Source organism: Neofelis nebulosa, chromosome 12 (assembly GCF_028018385.1).
Source record: "Neofelis nebulosa isolate mNeoNeb1 chromosome 12, mNeoNeb1.pri, whole genome shotgun sequence".
Classification (NCBI taxonomy): domain Eukaryota; kingdom Metazoa; phylum Chordata; class Mammalia; order Carnivora; family Felidae; genus Neofelis; species Neofelis nebulosa.
The window spans coordinates 89,158,318-89,175,946 of NC_080793.1; the positions used below are offsets into that span (position 1 = coordinate 89,158,318).

The 17,629-nt window shown below is 40.4% G+C and overlaps 1 protein-coding gene across 1 annotated transcript in view; it reads left to right on the forward strand.

Moving 5' to 3' along the window:
• The window catches only part of PDCD1LG2 (programmed cell death 1 ligand 2), a 94,326-nt gene that overhangs the window by 15,049 nt on the left and 61,648 nt on the right, over positions 1-17,629 (forward strand). The window contains exons 2-3 of the mRNA XM_058695845.1: positions 9,764-9,935; positions 10,250-10,406. Of these exons, the coding sequence (XP_058551828.1) occupies positions 10,361-10,406 (46 nt within the window). The 5' untranslated portion in view covers positions 9,764-9,935; positions 10,250-10,360. The remainder of the gene's footprint in view (positions 1-9,763; positions 9,936-10,249; positions 10,407-17,629) is intronic.

Genomic DNA, 17,629 nt, shown 5'->3' on the forward strand with positions numbered 1-17,629 from the left:
GAAGTTCAATGTTCTATTTCTATAAAAATAAAAAAACAGTTGGATGCTTAACCGACTAACTCATCTAGGCACCCACTTAGCATAATGTTTTTAAGGTTTATCCAGGTTGTGGCATATGTCAGAATTTCTTTTCTCTTTAAGGTTGAATAATATTCCATTGAATGTATACACTATATTATGATTATCCATCAATCTGTTGATGGGACACCTAGGTTGCTTGCAAGTTTCAGGTATTGTGAATAATGCTGTCATAAACATGGGTACACCTCTTTGAGACCCTGTTTTCAATTATTTTCTGTGTATACTCAAAACTAGAATTGCTGGGTCATACAGTGATTTTTTGAGGAATTGATATATTGTTTCCCGCAGTGGGTGCACCATTTCATTTTACATTCCCATTAACAGTATGCAAGGGCAATTTCTACACATCCTCACCAACGTGTTATTTTCTGTTTTTGTTTTTGTTTTTGTTTTTGTTTTTGTTTTTGTTTTTTTTTGGCAGTAGCCACTCTAGGGTGTAAGGTGGTATCTCATTATGGTTTTGATTTGCATTTCCCCAATGATTAGTGATGTTGAACATCTTTTCATGTGCTTGCTGGCCATTCATGTATCTTCTTTGTAGAAATGTCAGTTCAAGCCCTTTGCCAGTTTTTAATCAGGCTTTTATTGTTTTTGACTTTTAGGAGTTCTGGATATCAATCCCTTATCAGATATATGATTTGCAAATAGCTTCTCCCATTCTGTTGGTTGCCTTATTGCAATGTTTGCATTGTCTTTTGATGTGCAAAATTTAAAATTTTTCATGAAGTCAGTTTGTCTATATCTTCTTTTGTTGCCTGTGCCTTTCATGTCATATTCAAGACAAATCCAATCTCATCAAGTTTTTGCTCTATGTTTTCTTCTAGAAGTTTTATTATTTTAGCTCTTACATTTGAGTCTTTGATACATTTTAAGTTAATTTTTGTATATGGTGTTAGATAAGGGTTCAAATTCATTGTTTTGCCTGTGGATATCCAGTTTTCCCAGTACCATTTATTACAAAGACTGTCCTTTACTTACTGAGTGGTCTTGGCAAGCTTGCCAGAAATTATTTCATCATATATGTTGAGGGGTTTATTTCTGGGTTCTCTATTCTATCCCACTGACTTATATGTCTGCCTTTTCCCCAATATTGTACTGTTTTGATTACTACAACTTTGTAGTAAGTTTTGCAATTAGGAAGTGTGAATCCTCTAGCTTTGGTCTTTGTTAAGATTGCTCTGGCTATTTGAGGTCCCTTGAGATTCCATATGAATTTCAGGATGCATTTTATTTATTTATGCAAAAAAATACCATTGGGATTTTAATAGAGATTCACTGAATCTGTAGATTGCTTTGGGTAGCATTGGCATCTTAACAATATTAAGCTTTCCAACCCATGAACATGGGGTGTGTTTCCATTTGTGTCTTATTTAATTTCTTTCAGCAATGTTTTGTGGTTTTCATTTTGTGAGTCTTAAACCTCCTTGGTTAACTCCTAAGTATTTTTTTCTTTTTGATGCTATTGTAAATGGGATGTTATATCTTCTTGCTGTATTAATTTTTTATTAATATGTAACGTCCTTCTTTGTCTCTTGCAAACTTTTTGGTTTTAAAGTCCGTTTGTCTGGTATTAGTATAGCTACCCCTGCTTTCTTTGCATTACTAGTTGCATGGAATATATTTTCCAACCTTTTACTTTCCATCTGTTTGTACCTTTGGAACTAAAGTAAGTATCCTATAGACAGCATACAGTTGTATCATGTGTTTTGATCCATTCTGTCAATCTTTGTATTTTGATTGGATAGTTTTAGCCATTGAAATTTAAAGTAATTATGGATAAGATGGGACTTAATTTTGTCATTTTTCTATATCCTATATAGCCTATAGCTTTTTTTGTCCCTCATTTACTGCATTACTCTCTTCTTTTGTGGTTAATTTTTTGTAGGGAAATGCTTAAGTTCCTCTCTCTCTCTCTCTCTCTCTCGTATATTCTATAGCTATTTTCTTCATGATTCCCATGGGATTACATTTAACATCTTAAAGTTCTAACACTCTAATTTGAATTTATGCTACCTTAACTTCAGTAACATACAAAAATTCTGCTCCTTTACAACTTTTTCCCCATCCATTTTGACTATTGAAGTCACAAAATTATATCTTTATATACTGTATCCCCCAAAACATAAACTAATAATTCTTTTAAGTGCATTAATTTCTTAAATCATTTAGAAAACAAAAAGTGGAATTACAAAATGTTGTTACCATAATACTAGCTTCTATAATTGCCTGTGTATTTATCTTTATCAAGATTTTTATTTCTTCATATGGCTTTGAGTTACTGTCTGTTGTCTCATTTCACCCTGCAGGACTCCTTTGAGCATTTCTTTGCAGAGCAAGCCTAGTAGTAATAATTATCGGCTACTGCCTTCTGGCCTCCAAAATTTCTGATAAGAAATCTGCTGATAATCTTATCTGAGGATCACTTGTATGTGATGAGTTGCTTCTCTCTTGCTGCTTTCAAGTTTCCCTCTTTGTCTTTGTCTTTCAAAAGTTTGATTATAATGTGTCTCAGTGGAGTTCAGAACTGAAAGTTCATTGAGCTTCCTGGATGTTTATATTCATGTCTTTAATCAAATTTGGGAAGTTTTCAGCCATTATTTCTTCAGATATTCTCTTTGCCCCTTTCTCTGTCTCTTCTCATTCTGGAACTCATGTGATGCATGTTCTGGCTCACTTGGTGGTGTCCTACAGGTCACTTTGGCTCTGTTTACTTTTCTTCAGAGTCTTTCCTTTCTGTTCCTCGGACTTGATAATTTCCATTGTCTTATCTTCAAGTTCACTGGTTCTTTCTTCTGCCCTTTCAAATCTGCCATTGAATCTCTCTAGTGAATTTTTCATTTCAGGTATTGTACTTTTGTGCTCCAGAATTCCTTTTGGGTTTCTTTTTAGGTTTTCTATCTCCTTATCAGTCTTCCTGTTTTGTTCATATATCATTTTCTTGACTTCCTCCATACCATCCTTTAGTTCTTTGTGCACCTTTAACACACTTGTTTCAGAGTATTTTTCTAGTAGATCTGCCATCAGGTCTTTATCGGGACAGTTTCTGTTGATTTATTTTTTCCTTTGAATGCACCATACTTTCCTGTTTCTTTGTATGCCTTATTTTTGTTTTTGTTGTTCTGGTAGAAAATAAGACATTTGAATCTAATAATGTGTTAACTCTAGAAATAAGATTCTCCATATTCCCTAGAGTTTGCTGTTTTGTTATGGTTTTTGTATATTGTTTTTATTTTGTTGTTGTTGCTGTTGTTGTTACTGTTGTAGTCTGTCTCTGTGCCAAGAATCTGTGCCAATTTTACCAAGGTGTAAACTTAAGGTCTTCTCAGGTCTGTTATGAACCTATTCCTTTCTCTGACCATATGCAGTCACTTTAAAAATTTCCCCATATCTGCAGTTATAAATGTCCTAGTCTTTGTTGTCTGGGTCCCCAAAGGGAAAAAAGAGAAAAATGTGAAGTTTTAGGGGATAGTAAGAAAAAGGGCTTTGACCCTTTAAGTCCCCTGGAAGTCATGTCAGCTGGAGGGGGAGGGGATTGCAGCAATGAGAGGAGGTGCAACAAAAATGGCCGCTGCCTCTTTGTCTGCACCTCTGTGGTAAGATGCAGCAATCAGTGATAAGAGCAAAAATCCTCAATATTTGGAGAATAGGGTCTTTTTTGCCTGCCCTGGCTCCCACAAGCTGTGTGTGGGCTATTCCAGGAATATGTGCATAGCTAGCCTCCTGCCATAGGAGGAGGGGTAGGAAATAGGCAGCTGATATTGTGCTATGAGCTGAAATGTATCAAAATTAACTGCAACTTACCATGCCTTCCCCTGGAAATTGCAAGTCTTCAATAGATTCCAGAGTTCCAAAATAGTTGTATCAGACAGATTCTGCCACTGTAATTATTGTCCAGGTGGGAAAACAAACTCCTGATGCTTTTCTACTCCATCATCTTTCCCCTGCTGACTCACACAGTCTTATCACTGCCTCTGCCTCCCTGTAAGAGACTGAAGAAACAAAAGGAAGAAACCCAGACATAGTTTTCATCCAGGATTACACTTATATGTACCGGACAGTGGTTGGGAGAGTGTTTTATTGACTCACAATAATTCATGCCAAGTATTAAAGTATTTCCAATGGACATAGGGATCACAAGCATGGCTGAAGACTAACATTTGGCTTTAGTTAATTAGTTGGCACCTATGTCAACAAAGAGTTTAATAAAACTCTGTTAGAAAATAGGGTAGGAGAGTGATTGAGAGCAGGGACTGTAGAATTAGGCTGTTTGGGTTTGAATTCTGGGTTTGCTGCTTCCTGTTTCTTTGACCTTGGTTAAGTTGCTGTACTTCTTTCTTTCTTGATGTGTGTAATGGAGCCAATGATAGTACCTGAATCAAGAGAGCTGTTAAGATAATTACATGAGTTAATATGTGTAAGAAAACTCAAGCACATTGTAAATGCTGAACATGAGCTGGTAGAAGAATATGTATGTTCTGTCCATAGGCGTGGGGTAAAATTTCTATAAGAAAAGGACAGAGTCAGTATCTACTTGGGTAGGCAGTCTGCTCTGTGTAGTCAATCAAGGACTCAGATGGATAATGGCCCTGTTATATTCAGTATGTGGTTTCTGAGGTTTCCTTAGAGGGCCTCCATACAGCTTGTTAAACTAGGAGAATATAGAGGAGCTCAGTGGAAAGTTTTTATGAATTGGTTTTATTGGTTAGAATTTCGTTGGTTAGAATTTCATTGGTTAGAATTCAGTCACAAGATCATACCCAATTGCAAGGGAGGCTGGGACATATAATCTAGCTGGAAAAAGGAGTTTATGAATTTGGAGGGAGAGCTATCAGTGTTGGCTACAGCTGAACATCAAGACCAAATTAGTATTGGTATCCCAGCAAGAAAAGACTACATTGAATTAAAATAGCTATAATGTCATTGGCCTCTATTGAGGTTGTTTTAACAAAGCACTTTTTGAAACTGGTCATTGAATATACTCTAAAAATATGGATGAGGACATTGTTCACGTCATTACATAATGTGCTTTCTAAGGGACTCTAGGAAAAATTTCCCTTTGATCTTAATGCCAAAGTAATTGTGTTTCCTCAAGTGAGAAGTTTTTTTGTTTTACCATCAACCTTAGAGGTATTAGTAATTGTTTAACTGTCCAACATTGGATTGGAAAACTTATAGCGAATTTAACTTTTTAATTCAACTGATATTTAATGAGTATTTACTGCCTGGCAAGCTTTGAGCTAGATACTGAAGATATAGGAAAGAACAAAACATACATGGGTTGGATCCTGCCTGGTGGAACTCACAATCTGGATGAGGGTCTGGGAGTGAAGGTGGAGATACCTAATAAACAGATAAATGACTACATAAGTGCAACAATAGCAATAAATAAGAGACCAAGGTAGGGTCACCTGGGTGGCTCAGTCAGTTAAACGTCTGACTCGATCTTGGCTCAGGTCATGATCTCACAGTTCGTGGGTTTGAGCCCCACATTGGGTTCCACACTGACAGTGCAGAGCCTGCTTGGGATTCTCTTTCTCCTTCTCTCTCTGCCCCTCTCTCCCCATTCAAAATAGGTGGATAAACTTAAAAAAATAATAATAAAAAGACCAAGATAAAATTTAAGAGTCATGAAATGACTTTACAGACAATGAATAGGGAAGGGATTTCTCTGAAAAGATAACATTTAAACTGAGCCGTACAAAAGTTGTTGTACTTCCAGCAGGATGTACAATTTGCACAAAAGCTTTAAGGTGGGATTGAGCTTGACATGATCAAGGGATAGAAGGGAGGCCAGAGTGACAGGAGAGTAGCAAATGAAGGAGGGAGAAAAGCACAAGATGAAATTGGAAAGCTAGCCATATAGGACGTTGAGTGCATGGTCAAGAGTTTGGTTTCCATTCTAAGTGCAATGGGAAATTGCTGAAGGCTTTAAGCAGGAGAATGATCGATCCTGCTTGTGTTATGAGATCACTTTTGCTACAATGTGGGGACATGGAAGCAGGGAGAACAATCAGGTGATGGGTGTCGAGGTCTGGAAAAAAGCAGATGGTAGCTCAACCACAGCAAGCCCGTGTATTCTGACAGGGAGCATGCATTCCTGGCTTGTGCCCAGGAAGAAGAGGAGACTCCGTGGTTTGGGCTTTATGCTTCTTTCCCTACCCTTCCTTGACCCACTTTACATTTGTGCTTGTTTGTTGTATGTTAGAGAGCCTTGTGAACAGCTTTAAATTCTTTCTGGATATTCTGTATAATTCTACAATCCTGGGATATAGATCCTTCTTTGTTCCAAAAGTGATTCATTATATTGCTTAGAAAGAATAAATATTGTTGGGGCGCCTGGGTGGCTCAGTTGGTTAAGCATCTGACTTTGGCTCAGGTCATGATCTTGAGGTTCTTGAGTTCAAGCCCCACGTTGGGCTTTGTGCTGACAGCCAGAGCCTGGAGCCTGCTTTAGATTCTGTGTCTCCCTCTCTCGCTGCCCCTTCTCTCTCTCTCTCTCTCTCTCTCAAAAATAAATAAACATTAGGAAAAAAATAGTAAATATTATTTCTCAAGAGGTTTGGTATTTCTGGGTAGTCAATTGGGAAGACAGTTGGGACTTCTAGAGAAAGTGGATCCAGAGGACCCAAACTGCTACTTAAGAACAATTTATAAATGTAGATTATGGAGCTCAGAAAGAAGTTTCTCTTTGATATTTCTCCTAGATTACATGAAAGAGAGTCACTGGGGAATTCTGTGGACAGTCAGGGAAGCTTCAAGTTTGGTGGCTATAAAGAGAGGAGTTAAAATTGGGGAACAAAGGGGTGAACGTGGAGAGAGGGAAGTAAGACAGGAGACTACTTCCTCAAAGTCAGGATGGTTATGAGAATGCTCTGGTTTGAACTTCAAGAAGTTACTGGAAATGAATAATGTCACACACACACACACACACACACACACACACACACAGACATCTATTGAAAAGATATAGCAAATGTCTGTTGCAAGTCAGCTTTTGGCAAATTAAAGTACCATGATGACCCTTCAATTTGCTAGGGGACAAGAGGCATTGACTGTCCCAGTGTGGGTACGGACAGGGAGTGAGTATCCTGGCCATTGTATCCATAATGAACATGCATTTCTCCCTCTCTTGAGCCCTCCTGGCTAGCCCAGTTTCCTTCCTTCCCAGACGGCACACCACAGCTTGCTCACTCAGTCCACTGGGTCCACTCCTATATTCCCAGAACATAGGTCTCTTCATCCTTAGTATCATGTCTGGCTGGGCCTTTAGCAGCCTTTGGTACCTCATTTGACTCGACTATTTTCCTGTTCTATTGAGCATGAAGGTAATAATTTAACTACCTTAGGCATACAGTATATAGAGTAAATGGTTTGTTGAATTTGATTGCTTAATATTTTTAGAAAACTAACAATTTGTAGAGATAAATTTGTATGTATGAAACATATGTGTGTATACATAGGTGATATAAAGATATATAGACACACACACACACAGAGTGTTTGCCTGCAAGAGAGATCAATAATGCGTATGTCTACTGGACACAAAGTAGCTGCCGCCTATGAAGAAAGGGACAGAGAGAACAGGAGGGGAAGAGTAAAGGAACACAGAGTAGAAGCAAAAATGTCAACATACCCCCTACTTTTAATGCAAAGCATGCCACTGTCAGATAATGTCACAGTTCCTGCCACTAGAATCCATGGTTCTGTCCCTAAAGATCTTGTTCTCTTTTATAATCCCAGGCCAGGAGGGGCTCCATTCAATCCCCTTTTATTTGTCAGGTTTGATACTCTTAAGAGGTCTCACTTTAGACAGGCTCGAGAACTCCCATTGGTTTCTCTTAAGGTTATCTCATATATATATATATATATATATATATATATATATATATACACACACACACACACACACACACATATACACACATATATATATACACATATATATATTATATATATACATATAATATATATATTCACATATATAAATATATACAAATATATATAAATATATATATATATATTTATGATTATTTCAGTAGTGTCTGGTTGCAGATAGAATCAGAGATGCTCACTATTACAAACACAAAGGAGAGCAATAATAAATAAAAGAACTTGGAGCTAGACTATGGGGGCTAAATCTCAGTTCTCCCATGTACTCAGTATATGTCCTTCAGCAAAATTGTCTGCCCTCTCAGTGCCTCAGTTTCCCTATTTATAAAATGATACCAATGAGCATACCTACCTTCTAGGGTTGTTGTAAGAGTTAATTGGGTTAATACACATAAAGCACTTGGAACTGCCCTAGCAACATTTAGAACACCGTGAAGGTTAGCTTGTATCGCTGCTTTCCTCTTCAGCTAGGAATTACTACAAGTAGGAGTAGACTGCTCATTCCACCAGTTCTTCCTGATCACTCCTCTCCCACACCAAGCCTGTGTGATGGGATGCCCCACCCTAGAGCAGGATCCGAGGATGTCAGGAAAAGAGGCTGGAGCCCAGTGTGTGGAGTGGTGGACCTTGGGTTTAAGGTGAAGTGCCAGGTGTTTCTTTACCTTCACCCACCTGTTAGAAGAGCCCATCTGACTGCCCAAGTCTTGTTCAGTCCAGCCCATGTCCAATTCCTTCCCATACTCAACTCATCTTTTATTACTCTCTGGCCAGTAGAAGGTGCTGAATCTCATGGCCACCTCTCATCCTTCTTACTGTACGTATCAGCTCTGTTTGCTAGGGAAAAGGCCCAGGATTGCTGGCCAGGTGATAAAGAAAGTGTGGGGCTGGGGAAAAATCTTCCCCAAACATGATTGGAGCAAAATACCCTTGGACATTATACCCTCAGCAAGTTCCTCAAAATTTAAGTGACATTTTTCAGACAAATGAACTTTCCTAGTCTGATTTCCTGGAAAAGCCAGATATTCAAAGAAATTGTACGGCCCTGGTGGCCAAACGAGGTCAGTAAATTCTCCCACTGAGCCCCTTCTCAGGCTTGAAAAATTACCTGCTGGTACAGAAACATGCTTGAAACTTGTGGGCGGGGACTGCCTCCGAATATTTGCCCTCCCACAAACTCACCACTGGCCCACTTCAACTCCCACAACTGGGTCCTGAATTGCGGCAAAAGCCACATTCATGTAAGTACTGTCGAGCCAGATGACCAGCCAGTCTGTTTTTCCACAATATGTGTTACTCTCCTGGGACATACGTCTTCAGGTATATACCTTTTGATGCAGACAGACTACTTACAGCAGGTTTTTCCAAGGAAATAATCAGACAGGGACCCATGTCATATATACACATAGGTGAGGTCATTTGTGGTTCCATTGTTTTATAATATCAGAAATACTGGAAATCACCTAAGTGGTTCTCAGTAGTGATGGCTTAAATAAATTATGGTGTAGTGATGCAATGAAATACTCATGAGTCATTACAAGTAATCATGGGACCTATAATTGTTGACATGGAAAGATGCCCATGGCAATTTTGATGAGTGATAAAAGAAGTTCAGTGAACAAACAGCATCTTAATATAATGGCATTTATTAAAATTGCATTCATACGTACATGTGTGTCCAGAGAGCTATAGAAAATTATGTTCACCAAAATACTAGTGATTATCTCAGGTGTATTTGGGTAATCTTATTTATTTATTTATTTATTTATTTATTTATTGTTATTATTTTTTTTAGAGGGAGAGAGAGAGAGAGTGCACGAGCAGGAGAGAGGAGCAGAGGGAGAGAGAAGGAGAATCTCAAGCAGGCTCCATACTCAGCGCAGAGTCCCATGACCTGGAATTATGACCTGAGCCAAAATCAAGAGTCAGATGCTCAACCACCTGAGCCACTCAGGCGTACTATTTGGGTAATCTTTACTCTTTTCTTAAAAAAAAATATATTTAGCAATGATATAATGTGTCATTTTGCAATCTGAAAAAACAAACTAAACTTTTTACATTTTAATTCTGAGGGGAAAAGAATGAGCTAGGTTTTAATCATATTTTTATGAATACAATCTTGGGTTGACCATACCAACCAGGTAACAGCATAAGAATAATATAAATAACATTTATTGAGAACTTACTATGTGTTAATAGGCTCTGTTCTAAGCACTCTCCATGTCTCAAACCATTTAATCTACACAACATTCTACATTTGACATTTACCCCTGTTTTACAGATAATGAAACAATATCAAGAGAGAAAGTCCTTTGTTCAAGGTCTCAGGGCTGGTACAAGATGAAACAGAGAGTTGGGCAGAGGTCTCTGATCATGACCCGTGTGCGGCTCCATGGACAGTTCACCTGCTCTTTATCTGCAGGGAGGTCTGAGAATGGGTGAGTGGGTGATAGGAGTAGCACTCCATCCTCTTCCTCTATTGTTCTGAAGGGTCTTCAGCCTCCCATCGGCTACCTGTTCACTTACCTCCTCTCAACTTCAATTTCCTCTTTCGTAAAATAAGAAAGACTTCTTAGACCTACTGACTTACAATGCATTACTCCCCTCTGTACCATGTATGGACCTAGGAGCTACTTCTGTTGTGGCACTTACACTGCCCCCCACTGTCATCACCAACATCCTATCTCAGGCTGAGAGGCCCCTGGATCCCTCAATGGGCAAGTCGTCAAGACAGGCTAGAAGACAGCTGAGTTGGGCGTTCTCTGTGCCTGCATTTACCACTCTCTACAATAATTCTGTTCATGTGTCATTCTCCCCACTGGACATGGCCCCTCAAAGCAAAGACAATGTCTTGAGCACCTCTGCATCCCCAGTGCCAGGACCATAACATTGTTCAATTAAACAACACCCTTTGTGGAGTGAATAACTAGAAATTACGGCCATGTGGCCTTATGCTATCAGAGTAACAGTCTGGGAAAGCAATGCTTGCATCTGAATTTATTTTTAGTGTTCTGTTTTCTACCTTGTCTGGCACCACATTCAGAATAGAAGTGTTCATTAAATAAAGAAGTCACTAACTTTAACATGCCACTTATGCAAAAGGCACCAGCAGGCCCTGTTTTATATGAATTACCTAATTCAAGAAATACTAGGCTTTCTTTTTTTTAATTTTTAATGTTTATTTATTTATTTTTGGAGAGAGAGAGAGACAGAGAGAGCAAGTGGGGGAAGGGCAGGGAGAGAGAGGGAGACAGAGAATTCCAAGTAGGCTCTGCACTGTCAGCGCAGAGCCCAATATGGGGCTCGAACTCACGAACTGTGAGATCATGAACTGAACTCAAGAGTTGGATGCTCAACTGACTGAGCCACCCAGGTGCTCCAAGAAATACTAGGCTTTCTATATAAGTTAGAAAATATTACAAAACTCCATCTCGTTCTTCAGGCATTTTACCACCATCCCTCAGAGCAGCTAGTGGGGAGTAGAGGCTGATTCAACGTTTCTGCCCTCTGTGTCAACTGCTGTCTACTTTACACATAGTCCCACCTCTCTGGGATTACTATGGCTTCTAAATCCCCACGTGCCACGAGTTAGGTGAGTAACTCATGGCTGAATGTTTACGTATTACCCCCCCCCCAAGGGTAAACCGAGGATCCTGATATCTGCTTTTCTTACAAAAGAAAATCCAAGAAACATAGACAGATACAAGGCACATATTGAAATAGCCACTTTTGGCCGGGGAGTTCTCATTTTCTATTCCTCCCTTTTACTCACTTTTCTTCACAAGGATGGTGGTGAACAAAGTAATCAAACCTAGGGATTCTCTAATGCTGAGCCATCAATTAGGGCATGCTGATGACATCCAAATCACCTGTTTTCAAAGTTTCAAAACATGCATATCTCTGCACCTCAACCATAGAGATTTTCAATCAAAAGGTCTGGGGGAGTGTCCAGGCACCTCTATGTTTTTAAAGTTCCCCAGGGGATTCTGATGTGCAGCCAGGTTTGGGAAAAACTGATATGGGTCAGTCTCCTCAAAACGTGAGTCAGCTGTCTTCTCCTGTCTCTGACTGTATTTGAAAAGATGAAAATATGCATCATTTCACTTTCTTTTTTCTTTTTTTAAATGGAGTTGAAACCAAGAGTCAATGTGAGAACTTCTTATTTCCTTTATCTGAGGTTGAGTTTAGGTGTCCCCTCCACTTGACCAGGCACTGCGTCTCCTCCTAAAGATCTCTAAGGGCAAAGGATGCCAATCTAGACTTCAGGAGAAAGATTCCCTCCTCCATTCCACTCTGGGACCTTGTTGTAGTTGTGGTGAACCGTGGTTAGGGAATTCCTGGACGAAAGGACTATGTGATGCTATGATTTCTAAAAGAAATACACATTTGGCCTTTGGTTTCTGTTTCTGGCACAGAGCTCCTCAATACCTTGGAATTTCCTAAGTGATGAGGACTGTAAATGTGTTTCTGTTATGTTAGTGAGGTGACTTATGGATGCATCTAAGTTTGGGGCTGGTTTCCAGGAGAACCAACCAGTGATTAGAGATGCGGAACTTTGGAGTTTTAACGCCCTGACCTCCTGACAATAGAGAGGTGTCAGAGGTTAAATCAATCACCAGTGCCCAATGATTTCAACCACCAATCATGCCTATGGAATGAAGCCACTAAAAACCCAAAAGGGGGGCACCTGTGTGACTCATTCGGGTAAGTGTCTGACTTTGGCTCAGGTCATGATCTTGCGGTTCAAGGGGTTCAAGCCCCATGTCAGGCTCTGTGCTGACAGCTCAGAGTCTGGAGCATGCTTCAGATTCTGTGTTTCCCCCTCTCTCCGCCCCTCCCCCTGCTCACACTGTCTGTCTCTCTCTCAAAAATAAATAAACATTTTTTAAAAATCAAAAAAAAAAAAAAAGGAAAAGTTCAAAGAGCTTCCAGGTTGTGGCGTCAGAATGCTTCTATATGCCACTGTGCTGGGCTCAAACTCTATCAGGACAGGAGGGCCTTTGTTCAGATCTCACCCTTTGTATCTCTTCATCTGGATGTTGATTAGTATTTTTAATATCCTTTGTAATAAATTAGTAATCTAGCAAGTAAATTGGTTTCCTGAGGTCTGTGAGCCTGTCTAGGAAATTACTCAAACCCAAGGAGGGGTGGTGGGAACCTCTGATCAGTAGCTGGTCAGTCAGAAGCACAGGTGACAGTCTGCATTGTGACTGGTATGTGAAGTGGGGACAGCCTTGTATCACTGACCCCTCCACCTGTGGAATCTGATACTACCTCTGGGTAGATAGTGTCAGAATTGAGTTGAATTGTAGTACACCCAGCTGGTATCCAAGAACTGCTTGTTGGTGTGGGAAAAAAACTCACCCCCAACACACACACTGAAATGGGTACACAATTTTAAGCTGGTTCTGGGGATCCTTCAGTCCTGAGTTCCTGGGACCACACCAGGTTCATCTCAGAGCAGGCCTCAATGTCTGGGGCCAACACTCTTGCCTCCCTCTGTCCCTCAAGAGATGAGCCAAGACCAGGAAAATGGAGGAATGTTGGGATGCATGTAGACAATTTAGTTCCTTAACTGTCTCTACCTTGTCCTTCCCCCAAAACCACCCTAGAAATGATGCCATGCCTATGTCAGCATGTAGCAGTAAGGGGATCTCGAGCTCCGCTGCTCCTCTGTGTTATTAGAACTGTCTGATGTAATGGAGGCCACTTGAGCAAAAATGGTAATTCTACCAGCTACCTAGGCAGACCTGACACTGGAACCACAGGCCGGTCTGCAGAAGGGACTGGAATGAGGACCAGAATTCTAGTCAGGGCTGTCTCTCCCTTCCCTTCTTTGGTTTCCCTCTGAAGAGCTTGCCTAGGCTACATGGTGAAGAGGCCTTCTGCCTTCCTGCTCATCCCCCTGCCTGATGGGTAGAGAGAAACCTTCATCGTATCTCAGTCCAATCTCATACCTCACAGGTCACTTATGACTCAGCTCAGTTCCAGCTCTTTTAACAACTTTCTGATATATAATTCACATACCATACAATCCACCCCTTTAAAATATACCATTCAACGGTTTTTTGTATATAAACAGAGTTGTGCAACAATCAGTACAATAAATTTTAAAACATTTTCATCATCCTGTAATGAAACCCCATACCCTTTAACAGTCACACCTCTATATCCCCTCCTAGTCCGAGTCCTCAGCAACCACTAACTACGTCTGTCCCTAGGGGTTGTCTGTTAAAGACAGTTCATATCTGTGGACTTATACAGTATGTGGTCTTTTGTGACTGGCTTCTTTCACTGAGCATGATGTTGTCAAGGTTCAGCCACACTATAGACTGAATCAGTACTTCATTCCCTTGTAAGGCTGAATTCTTTTCCACTGGATGGATACACCAAAGTGTATTTATCCATTCATCAGCTACTGGGCAGTTGAGCTCTTTCCACTGGGGGCTATTATGAATAATGCTGCTAGGAACATTGGGGTACACTTTTTGTATGGACATACATTTTCATTTTCTCTTGGTTATATGCCTAGGAGTAGAATGCTGGGTCATACGGTAACTCTACCATTAACATTTAGGGGAACTGCCAGAGCCCAGTTCCACTTGAAATTCCAGTCTCACATCCTTTTCAATCTCCCCCTACTCCAGGAACAGGGTAAACATGTGGGTCAGCTCTCTTGGAGTGAGAGAGGCAAATATCCCCAGGATGGGTCTGGGTCAGGCCAGTGATGGTACTCTAATAAAGGCCAAGGACCCCTGTGCCTATGGCTTATCCCCCTTCTGTGTCCCTTGAAGCCACAGGAACCATGGAGTTTTTAATGGCCACTGAGGGCAGGAAGGCCTGGGATGAGGGGTGCCTCCATTTTCATCATCCCTGAAAACAACCCCACAGCCCTTCTGACATCCCAGAAATGGGGTACTTTAGGGAACCTCTCACCTTCAGAAACCCCAGGCAAACAGCAGGTGTTACATTTTATGAAGAGCACTTTCAAACTTCAGGATGTCCAGCATCCCTTTCTTCCCTCCCAAAGATGAGAGAAGAGAACAGTACATATCCCCTCCAGGACCCCAGAAGGTCCTTCTGGTCTCTGGAATCCCTCTCTTGTGTTTTAAATTTGAAAGGCTGGTGGAAGGGGTGCCTGGGTGTTCAGTAAGTTAAGCTTCTGACTCTTGATTTTGGCTCAGGTCCTAATCTCAGGGTTTGTGAGTTCAAGCCCCACATCAGGCTGTGCACTGACAGTGCCTGAGCCTGCTTGGGATTCTCTTTCTCTCCCCCTCTCTGTGCTCCTCCCCTGCTTGCATGAGCTCTTTCCCTCCTTTTTTCTCAAAATAAATAAATAAACTTAAAAAGAAAAAAAGAAAAAGAAAGAAAGGAAGGAAGGAAGAAAAAAAAGAAAGGAAGAAAGAAAGAAAAGAAAGAAAGAAAGAAAGAAAGAAAGAAAGAAAGAAAGAAAGAAAGAAAGAAAGAAAGAAAGAAAAGAAAGAAAGATTGACCAGTTCAACCTCTCCCACCCCTGCCTTTTCCACCCTCATTTCTCAGCCCTATGCCTCAGAGACTCCCCTTACTGAGGTCTGACAGGTGTGACTTCAGTAACTTTATTCTCCACAAGGAGCTATCTCAAAGGAACTTCTTCCCTAATAGTCAACTGAGGGGAGATGGACTGGGGAAGTACTTCATCAGTAGCTCCCATGAACCCATTCAACTTAAAATAAACCTCCCTTTTATCTGAGTTGCTTTCAGGGAATGAGCCAAACTTTGACCTCGTTCCTTCTAAAAATAAACACCCATATCTGTTGCTCTGGCCAGAACACCCTTCCCCACCTTCCCTTCCCTCATATTAAGGCAAGGTCTTCCTTAGCAGGTAGGGATCAGGTGGGTCACTAGAGGCCGACCTCCAGTCCCTGGACTCATCATGAGTCAAGGAAGACTGGTTTCCAGGGAGGCCCCAGGTGGTCTCCTCCCCTCTCTCTCTGCCTCCAGTTGCCTGTGACCTTCTCCATCTTCAAGAGAGGGGGCTAGCCATCATTGCCATTCATCACATTCCACATCAACACACATCAAAGCCTTAGTTGCTCAAAGAGGTAAAAGAACTGTATGCTAAAAACCATAGAAAACCTATGAAATAAATTGAAGACGACACAAAGAAATGGAAAAACATTCCATGCTCATGGATTGGAAGAACAAATATTGTTAAAATGTCGATACTACCCAACACAATCTACACATTCATTGCAATCCCAATTGAAATAGCATCAACATCCTCCTCAGAGCTAGAACAAACAACCTAAAATTTACATGGGACCACAAAAGACCCAGAATAGTCAAAGCAATGTTGAAAAGAAAACCAGAGCTGGAGGCATCACAATCCCGGATTTTAGCCTATACTACAAAGCTGCAATCATCAAGACAGTATGATATTGGCACAAAAACAGACACATAGACCAATGGAATAAAATAGAGAACCCAGAACTGGACCCACAAATGTATGGTTAACTAATCTTTGACAAAGCAGGAAAGATTATCCAATGGAAAAAAGTCTCTTTAGCAAATGGTGCTGGGAGAATTGGACAGCAACATGCAGAAGAATGAAACTAGACCACTTTCTCACACCATACACAAAAATAAACTCGATGAATGAAAGACCTAAATGTGAGACAGGAAACCATCAAAACCCTAGAGGAGAAAGCAGGCAACAACTTCTTTGACCTCAGCCTCAGCAATTTCTTGCTCAACACATCTCCAAAGGCAAGGGAATTAAAAGCAAAAATGAACTACTGGGACCTCATCAAGATAAAAAGCTTCTGCACTGAAAAGGAAATAGTCAACAAAACCAAGAGGTAACTGACGGAATGGGGAAAGATATTTCCAAATATATTGGATAAAGGGTTAGTATCCAAAATCTTTAAAGAACTTACCAAACTTAACACCTGAGAAACAAATAATCCAGTGAAGAAATGGGCAGAAGACATGAATAGGCACTTTTCCAAAGAAGACATCCAGATGGCCAACAGACACACCAAAAATGCTCAACATCACTCAACATCAGGGAAATACACATCAAAACCACAATGAGATACCACCTTACATCGGTCAGAGTGGCTAAAATTAACAACTCAGGAAACAACAGATGTTGGCGAGGATGCGGAGAAACGGGAACCTTCTTGCACTGTTGGTGGGAATGCAAAATGGTGCAGCTACTCTGGAAAACAGTGTGGAGTTTCCTCAAAAAATTAAAAATGGAACTACCCTACGACCCAGCAATAGCACTACTAGGAATTTATCCAAAGGATACAGGAGTGCCAGTTCAGAGGGGCACAGTACCCCAATGTTTATAGCAGCACTTTCAACAATAGCCAAATTATGGAAAGAGCCCAAACATCCATCAGCTGATGAATGGATAAAGATGTGGTGTGTGTGTGTGTGTGTGTATACACACACACACACACACTCACACAAGAATACTACTCAGAAATGAGAAAGAATGAAATCTTGCCATTTGCAACAACATGGATGGAACCAGAGGGTATTATGCTAAGTGAAATAAGTAAGAGAAAGATATCATATATTTTCACTCATATGTGGAATTTAAGAAACTTAACAGAAGACCATGGGAGAAGGGAAGGGGAAAAAATAGTTTCAAATAGAGAGGGAAGCAAACCAT